This window comes from Suillus plorans (genome assembly GCF_016647745.1).
Source record: "Suillus plorans strain S12 chromosome Unknown HD556scaffold_8, whole genome shotgun sequence".
Taxonomy (NCBI): Eukaryota; Fungi; Basidiomycota; class Agaricomycetes; order Boletales; family Suillaceae; genus Suillus; species Suillus plorans.
In genome coordinates this window covers 547,951-567,461 of record NW_024537392.1, presented here as the reverse complement: position 1 = coordinate 567,461, position 19,511 = coordinate 547,951, and the positions used below count along the sequence as shown (strand labels likewise).

Genomic DNA, 19,511 nt, shown 5'->3' with positions numbered 1-19,511 from the left:
CCTCTTATACATCAATCTGCTACAGTGTATAGACCCTAGTGATATATATGCACGCTATAGACTGTATGTGAGCTTGGCTTCACACACCACCCAGAATAGAATTCTCATGTGTTGTTTCCTGTCGTTCCTTACCAGATCTATGTTTGCGAGATCTGCATCTGTGAGATCTGCGTTTGTGAGATCCTTGATGTTTGTACCTTAGACAGATTGTTCACGAGATCGGGTTGGAATCTGACGTGCGCTAGCAGCAATAAATCATCATTTAATTGTGTACTGCTAGTAGTGACCTCTCTAGCAATCATGTATACTAGGCGGAGCATGGAGAGAAGGGCCTCTGTCAATCTCACCATCACTGTTAGAAGCCACGGCATCAAGTGTCGATGCCACAAGTATTGGTACATTGTTCCATATGCCTTGAAAGGATCTTCTCATATCAGCGTGCAAATGCACTTGGCGATATGCGTAGGCTTCGAGTCCTTATTGTTCTGGCAGCTTGTTAATTTGGTGTCGAGTTGCGCGGCTTCGCCAGGCCTCTATCTCCCATTCCAAGTATACAAGTACTCTCCGCATCTCCTCGAGCAATAAATCAACTTCCTCTGACCAACGAGCTGCGCGTGCTCTTGCCTTGCACCATTCTATATGGATGCCTGAATAGAGAAGTCTGGTAAGTCCTGAGATAACTAAATATGAAATGCTACTTACAGTCTTGAACCTTGTCATTCTCAGTGCAGCTATTGTCAGCTTGATGCGCCACCCAGATCCACGATAGTGTCCCCATTCCTTGTGAATGACCACCAGCAAAGTCGCCCATGGGTCAAATATCATCTTTTTGGAGTATGCGGACTGTGGCTTGCCAGCCAACTTTCTCTAGTTGATGGCTGAGTGTGACAAGTGCAGCATGAGCATGCTGGTACTTGCCAACACTAGCATCCTTTCGTGCTTCAACCTGTGCGATAAGGGCCTGAGCGTGCATGGAAGCAGCCTGGCCTCGCAGGTTCTTCTCCTTGAACTTGTACATGTGAGTGCGCAAATGTAAATGGGATCTCACTTTTTTTAGGGCATCCAGAGCCTGGGCATAGCATAGCTCCCACTCGTTATCACGGAGTTGTTTATCACAGTGGAGGGTATCGTCGAGAGCAGATGGCAGGTAAAGAAGGAAGTCCTGTGGCTTTAATTCGGTTGGTGCGGCAGGATTCAAGTGTGAAGAACGAAGGGTGGACACTATGGGCATGTATAACTCCTGGACACGAGTCCAGGTGTCTATCTTGCATTGTAATGTGTTCGTACAGTGTGTCAGCATCTCTTTCTGCTTGTCAGTGGGGTGCAGGGAAAGGTTGGCGATGTCACAATGAAGGCGTTGTCTGTGTACATGTCAGAAATAGGCATCACATGATTGGCATAATGTACTGCTGCTCTTCAATATCTATCCCTGTACTGATAAGAATGCTCGGTGATATGTCACAATGGAGTGAACAATTGATCCCCACCTGCAACTCGGAAGCTTCCAAGTCAGCTAGCTGTGAATGCACACCTGCAAGCATGACCGCTATAGAAAATTAGAGTCATGGTCTACATTTATGGGAGCGAGTTACTTACAAATGACCCGGCTTTGGAAAGAATTGGGTGATGTGCTATCATCCTCCCAGGCCTCAATTTCACTCCTCCATTCCAGAATCAAACTCTGATGAATTGTCGCCTCCAATTCGTTCAAAGCATGACGATGTTCACTCTTCCACTTCAGAGCATCCACCATCTTACGTTTGAGAGTCCGTCCTAAATAATCGCACTAGTGCTTAAGACAATTGGTAGCAGAAATGAATTGAAATCGACATACCAAGTGCGGTAATCTTTTTCCAATTCCAATCGCCAAAATAATCATCTAATGTATCGCGCCGAGTGCCAGGGCCCATCTCCTTCGTACTTGAAGCAACTCGGTTTATGTTCGCCCAGCCACGTTCTGGTGCCTCACCATCTGTCCAGCCCACAAATTTGCCGAAGTTCCAAGAGTATGCTATTTGGCATTCTTCAATGTGAGCACCAATATGGAACTTCAGGACAGAATAATGAATGTTGAGATTATCACGAGGGAGGTGGAGGTGAGTCGGCATTGCTTCCATCCAGTTCCAGAATTTCTTGGACCACTGGCATGCAATGTTGTATGATACGTTGAGCACTGGTACCGATGAATTTGCAAGTGTAGATAACATGAGGTAATCCATATTAAGATACCTAAATGATGAGATCAGTTCGACGTAAGCATTAGCAGGCCAATGGGTGACGTACTTTTCTCCCTTCTGGAGGTCCCCCACACCATTCGGACGCTTCATGTCGTGTCGAGCACAATCCACAGTGCCTACTCCAGTAGCAGCTAGACCTTGCGAAGATTTTGTATCTGCCATGTTGATGGCATTATGACTGACACATGTACTGCGCTGCATGAGAGGTTACATCATGTTTCAGATCCAAATTGAATCAAGGTAAGCAGCTCACCTCTTGCTGCTCAGTCATACAATGACTTAAGTATGATTTATATTGCTGCTCTTCAACAAAATAACCCCAGCCGGCATTCAAACCAGGATCGACTTGGTCGCTCAAAACAGCTTTCCTTTTAAGACGAAAGTTTGCATCCATGGCAATGAAAAGCACATAACACCACCTGTTGTAAATAGTTAATCTCTCATTACCAGTGCAAGTATTGTCACATTTGTGCTCACTTCACATTTGGTTCTGAGTTCTCCCAACCCGCAGGTAAGTTCATCTCAGGCTGAGGGCATGCAGGACACATTACTGCAAGCTCACCCTCTTGTGTGGCACCAACACCATTGGGATCATGTCCCCTGCCCGCTGTAGGACACGAGCTGGCGCTGGGCTCGTATCAAGCTATTTCACAGTACACGTCAAATACCCATCACATGCTAATCACTTCCCGATGTTATCCGACGCTAACCCGCCAACCCGACGTTTAGGCCACATCGGCCGATGCAAATTCCCGCGCACTTGTCCTTCCCGTGTCTTGTCCTGTCTTGCTAGCCCCACTAGGTGCGTAGTTCATTATTTCACACATTACTCACGTCGTAGCAAGCGCTATTACATGTTTTCTCATCGTCCACAGTACCACATGTTATTTTACATGTACTTCGGATCCGAAGTATCCCGCCGCTACTTTCGCCTATAGGGTTCCGGATTTCTACGTACCTACATACATATTGGACTCCCCACAGTGTCGTTCATCATCCAAGTAGAGGGGAGCAGTTCCCCGACGCTTAGTGGTCAAACCCGATATTTCGTAGTTCTTAGTTGACATTGCAAATATCATTGTTCCTTCACCGCCCGTATCAGTCATTGTTATTATTGCGCACACCGCTCGCTCTTCCAACGCTCGCTATAGCGTTACTATTAGTTTCCGACACCCCGAACCCGAACCCGATAACCCGAAACCCCGAAAACATCGGACCCGACACTTTTGCATCGGACATCGTAATTATACCTTTGGACATTGTTTCCCGCGCTCGGACTATTGACCCCACATCACTCACTTACCCCCAAGACTATTCCCAGACCGCAGACCCCTGGGTCGAACGCACTTGTCAGGCAAGTATAGCAGACTAGGCAGTGCAAAGACCACAACACAAATATATCAGTTTGGAGCCATCTTCGTATAGCCCCACTCAGTACTGTTGTTTCTACACCGCGCATTGAAGTTGTCGCAGGTGCCTCCATTCATGAACTATGTGCATGAAAGGTGCATAACGATCCTAGTATAAAAGAGATGTTTTGAGGAAAGCAAAGGATTGGGGAGAACTTGCTCACCTTGATTGGTGTTAAACCAGTATTGTCGCTGCGCCTTGCTAAGTTGTGGTAGAACTTGTATGTGGAAACTTTCAATTCAAATGATAGTAGGTGATAGTGCTCCAGTACACCAAAAGTAGCAGCTGTTCGTGGATCAGTAGTTGTAGCTGGGTACAATCGAGCATGGAGAAGTTGCTTATAACAAATTTGTGCTGTTGTGCACTCACAAAAATCCAGTGCTACCTTGTGAATACCATTGACATGTATTACAACAAAGTCGTCACCAGAGGAGGGTCATGCATTGGGACAGCAATCACTAGGATTATGTCCAAGTTGAATGCGCAAGCCAAGTTTTTTCAGAGACATGCTGTAGCACTCGAGCTCACACTAGGCTCGTATTCAGCTGATTCACGATTCATGTCTAATGCCCGTTGCACGATAATCACTTCCCGTTCAATCCGACACTTTGGCATCGGACCCGACACTTTGACTGACGGACCCGACACTTCCCGCGTGCTCCAAACTGTATCTATAATGTTGTGAGGTCGCGTGTTGCCTAGTCTGCTATACTTGAGAAGACAAGTGCGTTTGACCCTAAAGGGGAAGCGAGTGCAGCAAAGGTCTAGAAGTAGGCGCTGAAGGCGCTACTGGTCACCAAATGTGAAGCGCGGGAAAGCGCAGGTGCGCGCAAGGCGCGGGAAAGCGAAGGTACGCGCGCGAGCGGAAACAAGTGAGAGTAAGTGTGAGTTTGCTTAAGTGATGATAGATGAAAAACAAGAGATGTGAGTGCGAGGTGTCAAAGAATAGATTTCTACTATGTTCTGCTAGGTAGTAGGTGGGTAAGTGGGAGGTCCAGTCCGTAAGTAATGCTGGCGCTTATATGGCGCCTAAGCGCTGTCATGCGGAGCCAAATCGCTACCGAGTAAGGTATGTAAAGATATATGTATGTAAGTAAGGGTCCATGATATAAATAATGATATGCAAATAAGGGAAATGGAAATACACGCACTAGAGAGCTTGGTGGACAGTGGATGGATGTGTCTGGATGGCTGGCGCTATAGGGCGCTCAAGCGTGGGAAAGCACGCGCGCGTATACATCGTAAAGTGCGGGAAGTTGTGCGCGCGTGCTGCGCATTGCGCAGGAAAGCTGCGCCTTGTAAGGGAATAGCTGCGGATAGCATACAGAGTGATGCTGCAAGTTTGTGCTATGTACTCCCTAGTGAATACTGCCATATCATGCAATGAGAGGCATGAGTCTCTACACCGTTCCCCGACGCTTTGTGGTCAAACCCGATATTTTGTAGTTCTTAGTTAACATTGCGAATATTACCACTCTTTCTATCTGAAAACATCCGTCATTATCGATATTCCACATACCACTCACTGTCGCCATTCTCCGTAATCCGCTGAACCCGCACCCGAAACCCGCTAGTCCGCTAACCCGAAAACATCGAACCCGACACTTTGGCGTCGGACTCATGATTATACCTTCGGACTTTGTTTCCTGCGCTCGGACTTTTGATCACTTGACATTCCACTACTTACAGACTAATACCAGATAGCTAACCCCTCGGGTCGAATGCACTTGTCTACAAGTATAGCAGACTAGGACGCACAAGACCACAACATTTTATATTGCTGATTACTTACTTCGTGTAGTATCCAGCGATTGTTGTCTCGTTACAACGTGTTTGAAAAATATGCCATTCCACTTCTGTAGATCCAATAAGTATAATGGCCGCTACCAATATATAAGCAGAATGCTCACCTCCACAATGTGTAATGGCAGATGACAGTGGTGTTCAATAGTACAGTCTTTACAATACATTTCTGTTCCAAAACACTCTCTGCATCAAAATGATAAGTCGACACTTCCGCAGCAACAATGTATTCATTGGGACTCAACACCTTGCCCCTCGAGACGAAGCAATTCGTCAAGGAATGCCTGATGTTCAGGAATCCATACTAGTATAGGTGTATCCTATAATGTGAAAATTAATATTCTATGAAAAGAATCAACTTAAATGGTACAAAAACATACAGCAGCTGTTTGTTTCCGCTTTTCGTGGGGCAATTCATACTCAGTCTCTCCAGCATCAGGAGGTACCTCATTCCAGCCATCTAACTTGTGTAGAAAATCAGGAGTAGTGTCGACAGGATCAGTCTCATTACAGGTGGGTTGACTTTGGATGGGAATGTACTCAGTGTGCAAACTCGTATGACCATCTGAAGAGAGAACATATTCCCTTAAACGTTGGAGTGGTACAGCCGCAGGTGCAGATATTTGATGGTTAAAGCGCTCAATACCGAGCTTAGCCACCTTGGAAGGACGTGACATGATGACACCAGTTTCAGTTGAATTGAAAGGTTGTGAACGTGTTACGTCCATAAGCCGACAGCACCGGTACCCGAGGAGAATGAATCTGAGAATCATTGAGCTGTGTAAATTTCCTGAATAATCTGCAAGTACAATGCGAATCCTGAGTATATAAATAAGCTGTCTGAATACCAATACTTGAAACTGTGACTTTTACCTCACTTGCAAGGTGCGTACGTCAACACTGCACAATTGCTAACAGAATGCATTAACACTGTCCTGCCCAGATGGAGGAACGCTGTGCCAAGGCTGAATTCCTATGCACGAAAGTTCCTGAATACAGAAAGTATAAGCCAGGATTTAAGTAAACTGACCTTCTCATTGATGGCATACTCGAGGAGTTTGATGAGAGATGGTCATTGTATGAGTTCCTGTGGCTTGATTTTGACGTCGAATGAGATACCCCGATCACGCATACGATGTGCACACAACTCTGTAAAGCACTTGCAAAGCACCATGTGGTGAGTAATTCAGCCTAACTGTGGATGCTTACTTGCTAATACCCAACTTGAATCCGAGAATAGGGTATCAAGTGCTTCTTGCTGTGGGAAACATGCAAGATTGTGAAGCGAGAACTTTGAGAGACAGGTGTGGAGCCCACGGATTATTGGACCTATTGGGAGGTAGGACACGCATCTGATTGGATGTACTGGGGGCAGCAATATTGAGTACATACAAATAAGTAATAATGTCATTGTCGAAGACAGACAGTGTTTGTTTGCTTTTGTTTGCCATATCTTCTCATTGAATCCTTGAGCATCAACTGCCCCATGATGACGACTCAACTTGAGATTCTCCAGTAGTCCTAGGCAGCATTTGGCATGGATAAAAGGTGACCATCTAACAATTTGATTCAGAATTATCTACCACTCCATTCAGACATCAACCATGCCCTCTCCTCGTTCAAAGACTCCTGCTGGAAATGAGGACATGTTGGGTATGTTCAATGAGTCTATGTTCATTTTGTTGTCTTGCAATACTGATGTGACAACATCTTAAATTAGAGGCTTTCCGGCTGTTATTATTGACACTTAACTTGTCCTCTGCTGACTGCATCAAGCTAGCTTCAAGCCTTCTCCCCAACAATGCCATCGGCGAATCTCCCACCAAAGCAGACTCCCCCCTCACTGTCTCTGCTGCCAAAGCGAATTCCACCCCTGTATCCTTGATCATTGGCGAAGAATCTCCCACCGAAGCAAACTCTACCCTTACCATCTCCACCCTCAATATCTCTGCTGCCAAGGTAAATTCCACCCCTACCATCGTTTGGGATGATATGGACAGATATGCTGAGATTGATGCTGCTCTGGCTATGGGCAGTGTCCTCAACATACACAAGGGCGTGTATTTCAATGTCCCTGTGAATCATCAAACTGGAGTCACCCTTTACTACATCACAAGGGGCCGAAAGCTTCGAGTATTCTCTGGATGGTAGGTTTCTTTATGCTTTATTTCATATGCATGTAATTCACTATGTACAGGAACAAGACTGGCCCTTGGGTCTCCAGTGTGAGTCGCGCCTTGTATGCTAAGGCAGATTCTGTGGAGCAAGGCATTGAGATTGTCAAGTTTGCGATCAAGGACGGTACTGCTGCTAGGGTATGATTATGTATTATTTGTGTATAGCTATCCTGGTACAATGCGAGTTTAGCCTGAACCCACCACTCACAAGTCCAGATGTCTGCTGAAACCATCTACTCGCAATGAAACCGCTAATGCTATTGGTGCTACGGTGCAGGCTTAGTGCATAGGCATCTGTCTGTCAAACCTCTTTGTTTTGAGATGATGCCGCACTTCACTAAATTCAAACTGTAGTTGAATGGGACGGCTGATGGATGTTGTGTTGAATTCAATTTAACTTGAGAGTTATAGCCAGTAAAGCCCTATAAAAGTCCAATGAAGTATGAACCAAAATGTACTACGTAATTCTTAGACACTTACAACCTTTAATCATGGGTCAGCCCAAACATTATAAAAGGATACACAGATGGGGGACATACTATGCAAGTTTATTTAAGCTTCAAGTTGAGAATTTTGTGTTAGCAACATAGCCAGTAAAAGCCCTATAAAAGTCCAATGAAGTATGAACCAAAATGTACTATGTGATTCTTAGACACTTATAACCTTTAATCATGGGTCGGCCCAAACTTTATAACACTCCAGAAGAACAGCAGGAGGCCAAAAGGATGCACTGATGGACACACTATGCAAGGTCAATCCACAACACTCTTCTTTGTATTCTAACTTTACTCACTTTCAACAAGGAACAAAGCTACAATCAATGCAAGACTCAAGATAAAGTATTGGGAAAACCAAACACAAGCTGCCCCAGTCTTGGCCTCAAAAAAAGCTAATAGGTATGACATTGTTTTATTCATATCTATTTGACCACTTAACTTAGATGTCAATTCATAGTGATACCGATCATCATACGATTGATTCTTGCAACAATAAGGGCTCACAGCATGTTCACCGCCACCAGAAAACAAAGTCCGCGTGAGTTTTGATCTAATTTCATTCCCTTGCACTGATTTCAAATGTTCAATTATACAGCTACAAAAAGAATCGCTTATCACAGTATTTAGACGGACCACCTGGACAGGTGCTAGATGTTCTAGTGCATGACCTCCTCAAGACTGGTGACTTAAACAGGCTTTGAGGGACACTATCTGCATTAGAGGTCATTGTCGAGGAGTTGCACAATACAGAGCAGGATATATTAGGACGTGAAGGTATGAGCCAAAAAATTTCTCAAGGCATCTGATGCATCCAAGGAGGCAAAGGAATTTATTCGTGCTGTAGAAGACATTTTTTGTTGTGCACTGGTGTCAGGGATGGATCTTCACCAGCAATATGCAGACAAAAAAATTATATTCCAGACGCTGTGGGACACCAAGTAGTAGTTAATGTAATTTTACACGCCGCAGACTGAACATCTCAAGTGAATGATAGAGTTGACAAGTCTGATCAGTGTAACAGAGGGCATCACGGACGAGTGAGTAGATCCAGCATATAACAGAAAAGATTCGTAAATAAGCAACTCGCTGTTGCTCACAGTGAGCAAGAACCATTTGGCAATGTGCAGTACGTCGTGGCTCCAGGAATGTGCACCCGTGGTGCAGGATTCTCCAAAGTGTATGGATCAGATAAAAATAGTTCATGTTGCATTGGAAGAACAATTTCAGTACCATGAATGCCTGAATAAACCTCGAACTCACAAAATCTGGGACTTAGTTCGACTTGGTCTGTGCAGATCAACTTGTGTCCTTGCTTCGAGTTGCTTGTCCTTGCAAATTTAAATTTTACACATTAGTATTGCACCTTCGCAGCAGCAAATATTTAATCTAATGGCTCCCCTGACTAAATATTCCACTGAACAAATGTTGTTCATTCAATCATACCACAATAAATTCATGGAGTGCAAGGCAAACAGAGACTACGAGCCTTTTTGGAATCTGTTCTTCGAAGATTGGGCTGCCAAGTTTCCAGAGAGAAGTGTTCTCTTTCCAGATATCCCACTAGATGTGGTATTAACTGTGGAACAAAAGCACAAGGAAAATGAGGCATGGACATTATGGCAACAGGTATGCATAGCAGCTACTTACATCACTAATGCATCCACTCATCATGACCTGGCTCATCATTAGCGCCTTATGGAAAAGCTGCACAATCATTTTAGTGGTTCAAAGGCAGGACGGAGAGCAAATTCAACTCACAACACCACAATCAATAACATGATTAATCAGATAATGAAGGGCTCAAAAGGCAAATCATCCCGTGCTTTGAAAGACTGGGAGATGTATGCACGCCTTCACTACAGTGACAAGGTCAGAGATGTTGTCAAAGTCGAGGAAGATATCCTCAAGGACGACCCTGATGCGAAGCCAGCAAAGAAGACAAACCTGTCCATCATCAGAGACCAGACAAAGCGGGCATTTGCAGAGGAGTCTGAAGATATCAAGAAACAAGTTCGGGAAGCAGTAGAGGTGATGAAGAGGAAAAAGCGTGCTGAAATAGAGGAAATCAAGCAAACGAACACATCCCTAGATAACACTGCGTGAGTCATTAATATAATTAATGTTGGCACAGTTAAGCACCACGCTCATTTCCATAATTTGATAAAGCTACATATCCAAAATCGGTGCTATTCCCACCCAGTTCTTCGAGGAACTGCATCAAATGACAGGTTGGACATTCTCAGTTTTGATGGGTGGGCCAGATCCTGTGGCTGGTGGAATACTGGATATCAGCAGCTTTCACGTCAGGACGACAACGATAGAAAACAGGTTTAGCCAGGCATACCCACAATTTGCATCAAATGTCATGCTACCATATTCTGAATTTGTCCAGCGAGCATTCCATGAGTTAATACCATAATCTGGTTCAAGAAGTATCTACTAACTATCGTTCATTGACTGCAGCGGAGGCTGCTGCTTTGAGCATGTCAAATGGATCCCTTCCAGAAGATACACCTTGTTTGGCCCCCAATCCCACCATATCTCCTTCCCCGCTTCCAGAAGACGAAACTTCATCACAGTTGGCCCCGAATTCCACTGTATCCCTGCCACTGGACAACTTTGTACCCTCTACGATTCCAAACGGACACATCTCTACCAATCCTCCTCATGACTTCAGCAACATGCTTAACACCAATGACTTTTTCTCAACTATCCATCTGGAAAAAATTTCGGACCACACACTTCCTGATTTGCCACCCTTGGAAGATAACACAGATGATTTTGACCCTCTGCTCCCCATCCTGCCCATGCCGCCACAGCTACAAATGAATACTGCCAATGTTGAACCCTTGACAACTGGTGATGGTCAGTCATCGTCTCTCCTGAAGCTTCTCCTGGACCGCATTGGAGACAAAGACATACCACCTCCTGATGCACCACAGCCTGCATTAACAGTCGCCTTGCCTCATCTGCACAATTACGACTTCTCTCCCGTTGTGCACGGAAATGATGGGCCGAATACTGCCGAAGGTCTCACTGTGGAAGGCGGCAGTGATTCATTGCCTCTGGCTGGTCAGGTTGCCCCCACTCATTCCTCACAGTGTTATGTGACATCCCCTACTCTCCCCCAGTGTGCACAAGGTGGGAAACACATGCAACACAGCAAGATCTCTAATTCAGCCATAGACAGCGGCAGCATTGAAGAACATACCAGCTGTGGAAAAAGACAGTGCTTCCAGTTCAAGCGAGCTGAAGAGGCCAACAACATTGGCACTGTGGCAACAGTAGGCTCACGCAGGGTGGTACAGAAGTAATTTTAGGTATAATGTACATACTAGTTTTGCATTCATGTCATGATAGCGCTTGTATTTTAGTCAAGGCTGCAATTGAATCATCATTTCTTCGAGAATATGCTTATGTGTTAGTAGTGCACTTGACAACATTATAAGCTCACAACTTTGGTCAGTTACTGTATTTTTATAAATCAGTGCATGTCACATCGACACACTAGACTTTGTGAGATTTTGGACTTGCAGCTCACGTGACCTTCATTGTTGACGTATCTGCACTTGTCACATGATGCAGGCCACATGGCACTTTTTCCTTGAGTGCTGACATCACTCAAGGAAAAAGTGCCATGTTTTCTCGGTCATGTGACAGCGACAATGTCAACTGTACCCCCCAGTGAAAACCCAACATGGTGCCAGCAGACGACATCTGAAAATTCCTTCTCAGCTAGAAGATTTCCTGAGCTGAACTTTTCTGTGATGATATCGGATTGTTGTTGTAGTTTACATATTTCACCCGATTCAAGCATATTTACGATGGTCAAACAAATGCAATGTATTGTGACGACAACAGACAGGATTGGATGACATAGCGTAGTCGGGAATTACTGTAAATAGCAAACTGCAGGGTGGGGCAAAAACATTCGAAAGGACAAAACATGCAGGCAGGACAGCATGATAGGCAATCTTTGCGAGTCGCTTGGACGCAGTCTGAGGCTCGAGAACTCAAATGACATTACAACTACTATCATCCTACAAATGTGTGTTGTCTGCGACCTTTCCTGCTTTGAGCATTCTGGGCGAAGGCGCACAGTGCCTCCCGGTCCTGAGCTGCATGCTCTGTTGAAGAAAAGGTGAGCTGCAAGGGTGGGAGGGAAAAACCATTGTGAATCACTTTCAACAGGGGATCAGATGCAGTTTGGACCACTGGAAGGAAGGTAGTGATGAGCAATGTTGTGTGTTGACAGCGAAATATTGCATGTGAAAAGGGAGCGGCGGGTGGGGAAAAGAACAAGAGTGTCATATCCCGCTGTAGAGACTCGCGCCTCTCAATGCCGGACATACGGCCCTATGAACCACATATTCCTTACATATTCCAGCTCTTATCTGAAGGATCAGTCATACGCGCTCTCGTGCATGCGCCCTATGTACGCGCCTCATTTGTGCGCCTTATACGCACTCGCGCACTTCCGCGCGTGTCTGTGCGCCTCCCCTTAGGTCTTCTCACGCCTACCCGTCCGTCCTATGTCCTCACTGATTTACTGGTGCGTTATTCTTATCTCTTTCACTGAATTGACGTGCACTCGGTCCGATCCCCGCGCTTACATACAGAAAGTCTATCTTAGACTTTAGATTATATTTAGAGTTGATATGGTTACTCGGTTCGGTACCGCGCTCAGAAGCCCCGCATAGCGCTATCTCCCTTCTTAAATAGAGGGAAGTTCTTTTTACTTCGGTTACTACTTTTTTCCCCCCATTTATCTCAGTATACTGCAAGTTGTATAGTGCACCTTAGTACTTGAAATCAGATTATACTTCTCCATCTGCTACAGCTCACGCCTCTACTATACTTGAAACCACATCCCTTATCACTCATAAGTGCGCTTCCACATACGCACACGCCCCTCGCATCACGCGCTGTCATGCATGGTATGTGATTCATACCATGTCAGATATATATAGAGAGTGATAAGGAAGATATGAGAGACTGTCTAGCCCTCTGTCACTGAGTTACCTTTCTATTTTTCCTTTATTTCATTGTCTTGTATTTTATTTCTCACTTTTCAGATTTATTTTACCTTGTATTTTTATGAGCATGTGACCTTCTGTTTATTTCTCATTATTTATTTTTATTTGGCTACTTTCAGCCACAGATTTGTTTGTCAAAGTTTTGTATCTCTATTTATTTCTGACTGTTTATTTTTATTTGGCTTCTTTCAGCCACCAGATTTTATTTGTCAGCACATCATGTGACTGGGGAATATTCTGGTTTGTAACATTATTTAAGCTGACTCAACATGTTTAGTCATGATTGGTCATGCTTTGTAACAACATTCACATGACTCATCATGTTTTGTCATGATTTGTCATGCTTTGTAAATTCTTTGTAAGATTACACTGTATTTGTAATGTACTTAGTAATAAGCTGATTCATCATCTGGTTTGTAAGCCACATTCTTACCAATCCATCTGATAAATCATGCTTAGTAAGGGGGTTCCCAAAAGGTATAAAAGGACCCCATTTTCACCCATATAATATAACTTCCCATTTTTCATTCTTCTCTCAAACCGTGTGAGAGTACGTAAGAATAAAAGTGCAGGCAACGTGCCTTGAAGTAAGACTAAGACACATCGTTATTCTATTCTAAAGTTATATACTACCTTACAGGGGTTGACTATATAACTTTCGTTATCGTTATTCTACTCTAGGTTATATACTACCTTACAGGGGTTGACTATATAACCATCGAACAGCTCTCATTCTAAGCTTTACGTGTATACATAAGACTCTCTCTTTCAACGGAAAGTGAGACACATATCTAAGGATGACAAAGTTGAAACAGACTTTCATAGGTTGAAACACGACCTACTAGGCTGAAACAAACCTAACGAATTTATCCAGAACACAGAACATTCCACAACACTTCGTATCAGACTACACAAGAAGAGGACAACAAACTAAATCCTCCCAAGAACTCACCACGTTACCTCCCACGAAGTAGAAAAGTCGGAGACCGTGGACTTAAGGACTGGCAAGAAGTCTTCCCTGTGTATAATTGTGTTGTCATTATACACAATTTTATATAAGACCCTTAAGTAACAAGACAGCGCACCTTCGTGCACATTATCTTCTCGCGCCTACCAGTGCCTGTCTAGTTGACAGAGTTTCCCTCCACCTTATTTGCGAGGAACTTCTCTCAGTAGCTGTCCTTTAGGTCGAGTCGTATTCTCGTATCCAGGTCTTGCTGTAGAGCCCCCTTCTTTTAGTGTTTTCACCCACAGTCAAGATTCCTCACCTTCACCGCGTTCCGGACCCGGACCTATCACACACATCATTTCCGGAAGTCCGGATCCAACACGCGTCTAACTTCCGCGCCTTATCCCTTTGTACATTCCTACTCCAGTTAGACTATATCATTTTCCGTACCTCATTTCATTTCCACCTTTATTTTCATCTGTTCTAATCTCCAGGTTCATTTACTATTTTCCGATAGACTAGTGTTTGACTTTTCTATACACTCCGTCCACAGCTTTGTATAGCTTCGGACTGCGCGTCTCTGTTCTCCGATAAGTCCTCAGTAGTATATAAACCCTGTAGAATCTATGTACATCCTTAGTTCGAATATCATCTTAGACTCTGCTCATTCTCTCCTCCATCTGACTTGAGTTTCTCTCTCGTCGACCTCCGCTCGTCTTAGGATTGATTCCTATAGACTTGTCACCTCCGCCTCTACCTCTGGTAGTCCTCCACTATTTCCTTTCTAGTTTGGACTTCATCCGGATTAGTCTTATCTCTTGTTCCCGAACGTCCGCCGGAATTCCCACGCATCGGACATCGCCCGACGCCCTCCGGACATCGTCCGGTAACCTTTGGACATCGTTCAACAGCCCTCGGAAGTTAGGGGCACGTACTCGGGTAAGGGGCGCAGCGCACGAGCTGAAGCCAAGCCCTTCGGATCCAACCTTCGAGCATGTTCTTAACAAAGAGGAAGAATAACATCGTTTGAGGACGACTGAGACGAGAAAGATGTGTCATCGCAGTATGAAGGCAAAGGTTCGTACTGCTTCCGATGCTCACGCAAAGACTTAACTCTAGTTCTTCTCTCGTACCTCGTTACATAATAGAGTATCAATGAGAAAGACATACAATACATACTAGCATTGTGTGCCGTCACAGACGGCACAATTAGAACCCTTTGTCCATGTCCCTGCACTCTGTATCGGCCTTGTACTCATCTTGCTGTCCGGTCATGAGTGCTGCCCAATACAGCGGAATTCTTGGTTCAGCCAGTATAAGGCACATAAGTTCCTGTGTGAAAAGGTCAGCGTGAAGTAGTAGACTGGTAGTCGAAATGAAACTATTTACCGAAAATTTTTGTAGCACCCAGTGGAAACATGAGACAGCTATGGGAAGCAGTCAAAAAGCTGCTCCCGAGGTATCAAAAACTTGAAAAAATTTACCAGAGTTCAAAAGAAATACTGCATGTCATTGAAGATCCGGCAAAGTTTGAGGGAGCGACAGAGATGGGAGAGTGCTCATTTTCACGTGGATGTATACGTGCCAAAGAGACGGTATCAGGTATCAAGGGGTCATGCGAGTACCTAGTAATGGGTCTGTTGCCAGTAGTGGAATAGAGGTAGCAGAAAGAAACATGTTGAAGGGGTTAGTTTATTCCATCCGACCTGGGACGTTGACACGTCTTGCAATGACATGTCACATGTTGGACTTGGGGTGACTCTTGAGTATGTCACGGCAAATGGAAGAAAATGAGCGAGGGAGAAATTGTGCTACCGCTCAGCTGTGTCACCTGGAACAACTTGCAATTCACATGACGAGCTCTCTGCCACCAGCAACCACTAGAATGGTACAGGAACCAAACAGGAACCAAGTGCAAGATCTCAAGATTTGTCAGCAGAAGAAGCAAAGAATCCATCAGAGAAGGCCAGGAACAATGTGGAGGCCCAAAATATGGCATTTATTTGGGATTCACACGCTGATGTATCACTACTATGTATTGTAGGACACTATCAACAGTTGGAATTATTGTATCACGCCAATCCTATACATCATAGCTTTTTGATATATCAATATCACTATATGGCCTGCTTGTCTCACCAAGTATAGCAGACTAGGCAGTGCAAGACCACAACATAAAGATATCAGTTTGGAGCTATCTTTGTATAGCCCCACTCTGTGTTGTATTCCTACAGTGTTTGTATAGGATTTTGCACAAGTCAAAGCACAGTGAACTCGTTGCAAATGCGTAGCGTACATGTAAAAATAACTACTGTATGTACCACCGACGATTTAAGGTTTCAGCCACTCATTCGGCTACTTCCGAGTCAAGCTCATCACCAAACACTAAGTCCAACATCTATTGCATCTAGTATCAAAGGCTCGTACCCACCACAGCTGGAGAGGTTGGAGGGCGGTCTTACTACACAGACTCGGAATCAATAGATACCACATGACTATTCAAACCCAGCACAACCTTATCCCTCAACCTCTCCAGCAGCGGCTGGCACAAAACATTTGTAAACAAACGTCAGCCACCAGCGGAGTGTGAACTAAACCTCACAGTGCACAGCGCTGAAACCTTTGCAAGTCCTAAGGCTTGCCATCCCTAGCTAAGCATTTGTGAGTTCTAAACCTTGCCCAAACCTCTTGATAGATCCTAAACCTTGCCAGTAATTAAGACTTGCAGTTTTAAACCTTCAGCAGCCCTTCCCAAACATTATTCATTACCCCCGGTCTTATAGTATATGATAGTTGTTACAAGTAACATCGGTCACGTGGCCCCCCTACCATTTTCCCTTCATCCTCGCCCTTACCATCTACCGGCTCGCACTCCTTTACCGAATATCCATTGACCATATCCTCGGGACCGTTGTAGGACACAAGCTGGCGCTGGGCTCGTATCGAGCTATTTTACAGTACACGTCAAATACCCGTCACATGCTAATCACTTCTCGATGTTATCTGACGCTAACCCGCCAACCCGACGTTTAGGCCGCATCGGACCCGATGTTTTCCCGCGCACTTGTCCTATCCGTGTCCCGTCCTGTCTTGCTAGCCCCACTAGGTGTGTAGTTCATTATTTCGCACATTACTCACGTCGTAGCCAGTGCTATTACATGTTTTCCCATAGTCCGCAGCACCTCATGTTTATTTACATGTACTTCGGATCCGAAATACTCCGCCGCTACTTTCGCCTACGGGTTCCGCATTTCTACGTACTTACATATATATTGGACTGACCTCGAGCATTATTCATTATCCAAGTAGAGGGGAGCAGTTCCCCGACGCTTAGTGGTCAAACCCGATATTTCGTAGTTCTTAGTTGATATTGCGAATATCATCGTTCCTTCACCGCCCGTATCAGTCATTGTTATTATTGCGCACACCGCTCGCTCTTCCAACGCTCGCTATAGCGTTACTATTAGTTTCCGACACCCCGAACCCGAACCCGATAACCCGAAACCCCGAAAACATCGGACCCGACGCTTTTGCATCGGACATTGTAATTATACCTTTGGACATTGTTTCCCGCGCTCGGACTATTGACCCCACATCACTCACTTACCCCCAAGACTATTCCCAGACCGCAGACCCCTGGGTCAAACGCACTTGTCAGGCAAGTATAGCAGACTAGGCAGTGCAAAGACCACAACACAAATATATCAGTTTGGAGCCATCTTTGTTTTGTTCCTCTCTGTATTGTTGTTTCTACACCGTTCTCGCCCCTCGTCTCCACCCCCTCCTCGACCTTATCTCTGATAAAGCACTAATGTGTGCATGTGCCTTGGCACTATGACTTGTCGTGACTCATGCCACCAATGTGGCTTTCCTTTCCTGTTCCCTTTGACTCGCACCTGCTGTGCATTGTATCACTACCATTGGTTCAGTCCAACATTCCTCGGTCTCATTCTGCATTCGACCCCCCACCACTAATTAGGCTGTGTTGCCAGCATACCTATACCATTTCTGTTTCCCCTCTACCCTTACCTACAGTACGGTAACCCAGCCCTCAATCCTCTCCACTTAGTATAAGTAGTTGGTCATCCTGTACTAGATTCCCTAACTTGAATCTACTCAATCTTCCCTCGAAACTACTTCCTTCAAGAGCCTCTCCAGCTCTTGTCTTTAGTATGACTTTCTTAGGTGCTCGTTGCATCTAAGTCTACCTCGATCAATGGTCATCGTTCGGACAGGACAGTCCTTACTTTGACTTCAGTGACTTCAAAGACATCCGTCTTAGAAGTCACGTGACACGCGCATCTGCGATCACTGCCAACTCAATGTCGCCAGTCTCGCTCGCTATATCGGATCCTTCTGGTTACATCACGAATGTTAGTGGACGATGCCCCTCTTAGGGCTCCACATAACAGACCTATTTGAGTGCATAACAGTTTGGGCAAGGTTTAGAACTCACAAATGCTTAGCTAGGGATGACAAGGCTTAGGACTTGCAAAGGTTTCGGCGCTGCGCTGAAGGTGCTACTGGTTGGCCAATGCGAAGCATGGGAAAGCATAGGTGCGTGTGAGGCGCGAAGGTGCAGGAAAGTGCACGCACGTGTATAGAGATATGAGATGTAAGTGCTACTTTCTAGGGAGGGATTCCAACTAAGCTGAGTTGTGTAGTGTGAACATGGGGGTTGCTAAACTCCTCTCTGGTATGTACTACTGGGGCTTATATATGGTGCCTAAGCGCTGTCATGCGGAGCCGAAGCGCTACCGAGTAAGGTATGTAAAGATATATGTAAGTAAGGGTCCATGATAAAATAAAGGTGGAACAATATGTAAATAAGAGAAATGGAAATATACGCACTAGAGAGCTTGGTGGACAGTGGATGGATGCTTCCGGATGGCTGGCGCTATAGGGCGCTCAAGCGCAGGAAAGCGTGCGCGCATGTTGCGCGTTGCACGGGAAAGCTGTGCCTCATATAGGAATAGCTGTGGATAGCATGCAGAGTGATGCTACAAGTTCGTGCCATGTACTCCCTAGTGAAAACTGCCATATCACACAATGAGAGGCACAAGTCTCTACAGCGCACCGTGAGGTTTAGTTCACACTCCACTGGTGGCTGACGTTTGTTTACAAATGTTTTGTGCCAGCCGCTGCTGGAGAGGTTGAGGGATAAGGTTGTGCTGGGTTTGAATAGTCACGTGGTATCTATTGATTCCGAGTCTGTGTAGTAAGACCGCCCTCCAACCTCTCCAGCTGTGGTGGGTACGAGCCTGCTAGTATCATATCTTTGAGTATATCACATCTTAGTAATGAAAGATAAACTGTGCTTGAGTTTTATCAGCCAGATATTGTTTTTCAGCATCTCCACCAGTCACGTGAGTTCGCTAGTCAAGTCATAACACACCAGCAGT

The 19,511-nt window shown here is 45.0% G+C and overlaps 4 protein-coding genes across 4 annotated transcripts; 2 read left to right on the top strand and 2 right to left on the bottom strand.

Moving 5' to 3' along the window:
• Positions 1–477: 477 nt before the first annotated feature.
• On the bottom strand, positions 478–4,155 carry HD556DRAFT_1430245 (uncharacterized protein; the record flags this gene model as incomplete). Its single annotated transcript, XM_041304892.1, has 14 exons — positions 478–647; positions 703–780; positions 925–1,009; positions 1,049–1,361; positions 1,408–1,546; positions 1,597–1,679; positions 1,759–1,773; positions 1,801–2,229; positions 2,284–2,432; positions 2,491–2,656; positions 2,715–2,864; positions 3,688–3,755; positions 3,811–4,028; positions 4,098–4,155. The coding sequence occupies 14 exons, from the start codon at positions 4,153–4,155 to the stop codon at positions 478–480; spliced, it is 2,121 nt and encodes a 706-aa protein (XP_041164650.1).
• Positions 4,156–5,680: 1,525 nt separating this feature from the next.
• Positions 5,681–6,127, bottom strand: HD556DRAFT_1304889 (uncharacterized protein; the record flags this gene model as incomplete). Its single annotated transcript, XM_041299719.1, has 2 exons — positions 5,681–5,770; positions 5,831–6,127. 2 exons carry the CDS (start codon positions 6,125–6,127, stop codon positions 5,681–5,683), a joined length of 387 nt encoding a protein of 128 aa, XP_041164649.1.
• Positions 6,128–7,054: 927 nt separating this feature from the next.
• On the top strand, positions 7,055–7,771 carry HD556DRAFT_1438905 (uncharacterized protein; the record flags this gene model as incomplete). The annotated part of the gene is made up of 3 exons (XM_041305896.1): positions 7,055–7,103; positions 7,171–7,597; positions 7,648–7,771. 3 exons carry the CDS (start codon positions 7,055–7,057, stop codon positions 7,769–7,771), a joined length of 600 nt encoding a protein of 199 aa, XP_041164648.1.
• A 1,808-nt stretch (positions 7,772–9,579) lies between these two features.
• On the top strand, positions 9,580–11,438 carry HD556DRAFT_1438904 (uncharacterized protein; the record flags this gene model as incomplete). The annotated part of the gene is made up of 5 exons (XM_041305895.1): positions 9,580–9,750; positions 9,814–10,223; positions 10,291–10,452; positions 10,517–10,530; positions 10,588–11,438. The coding sequence occupies 5 exons, from the start codon at positions 9,580–9,582 to the stop codon at positions 11,436–11,438; spliced, it is 1,608 nt and encodes a 535-aa protein (XP_041164647.1).
• Between the last annotated feature and the right edge of the window lie 8,073 nt (positions 11,439–19,511).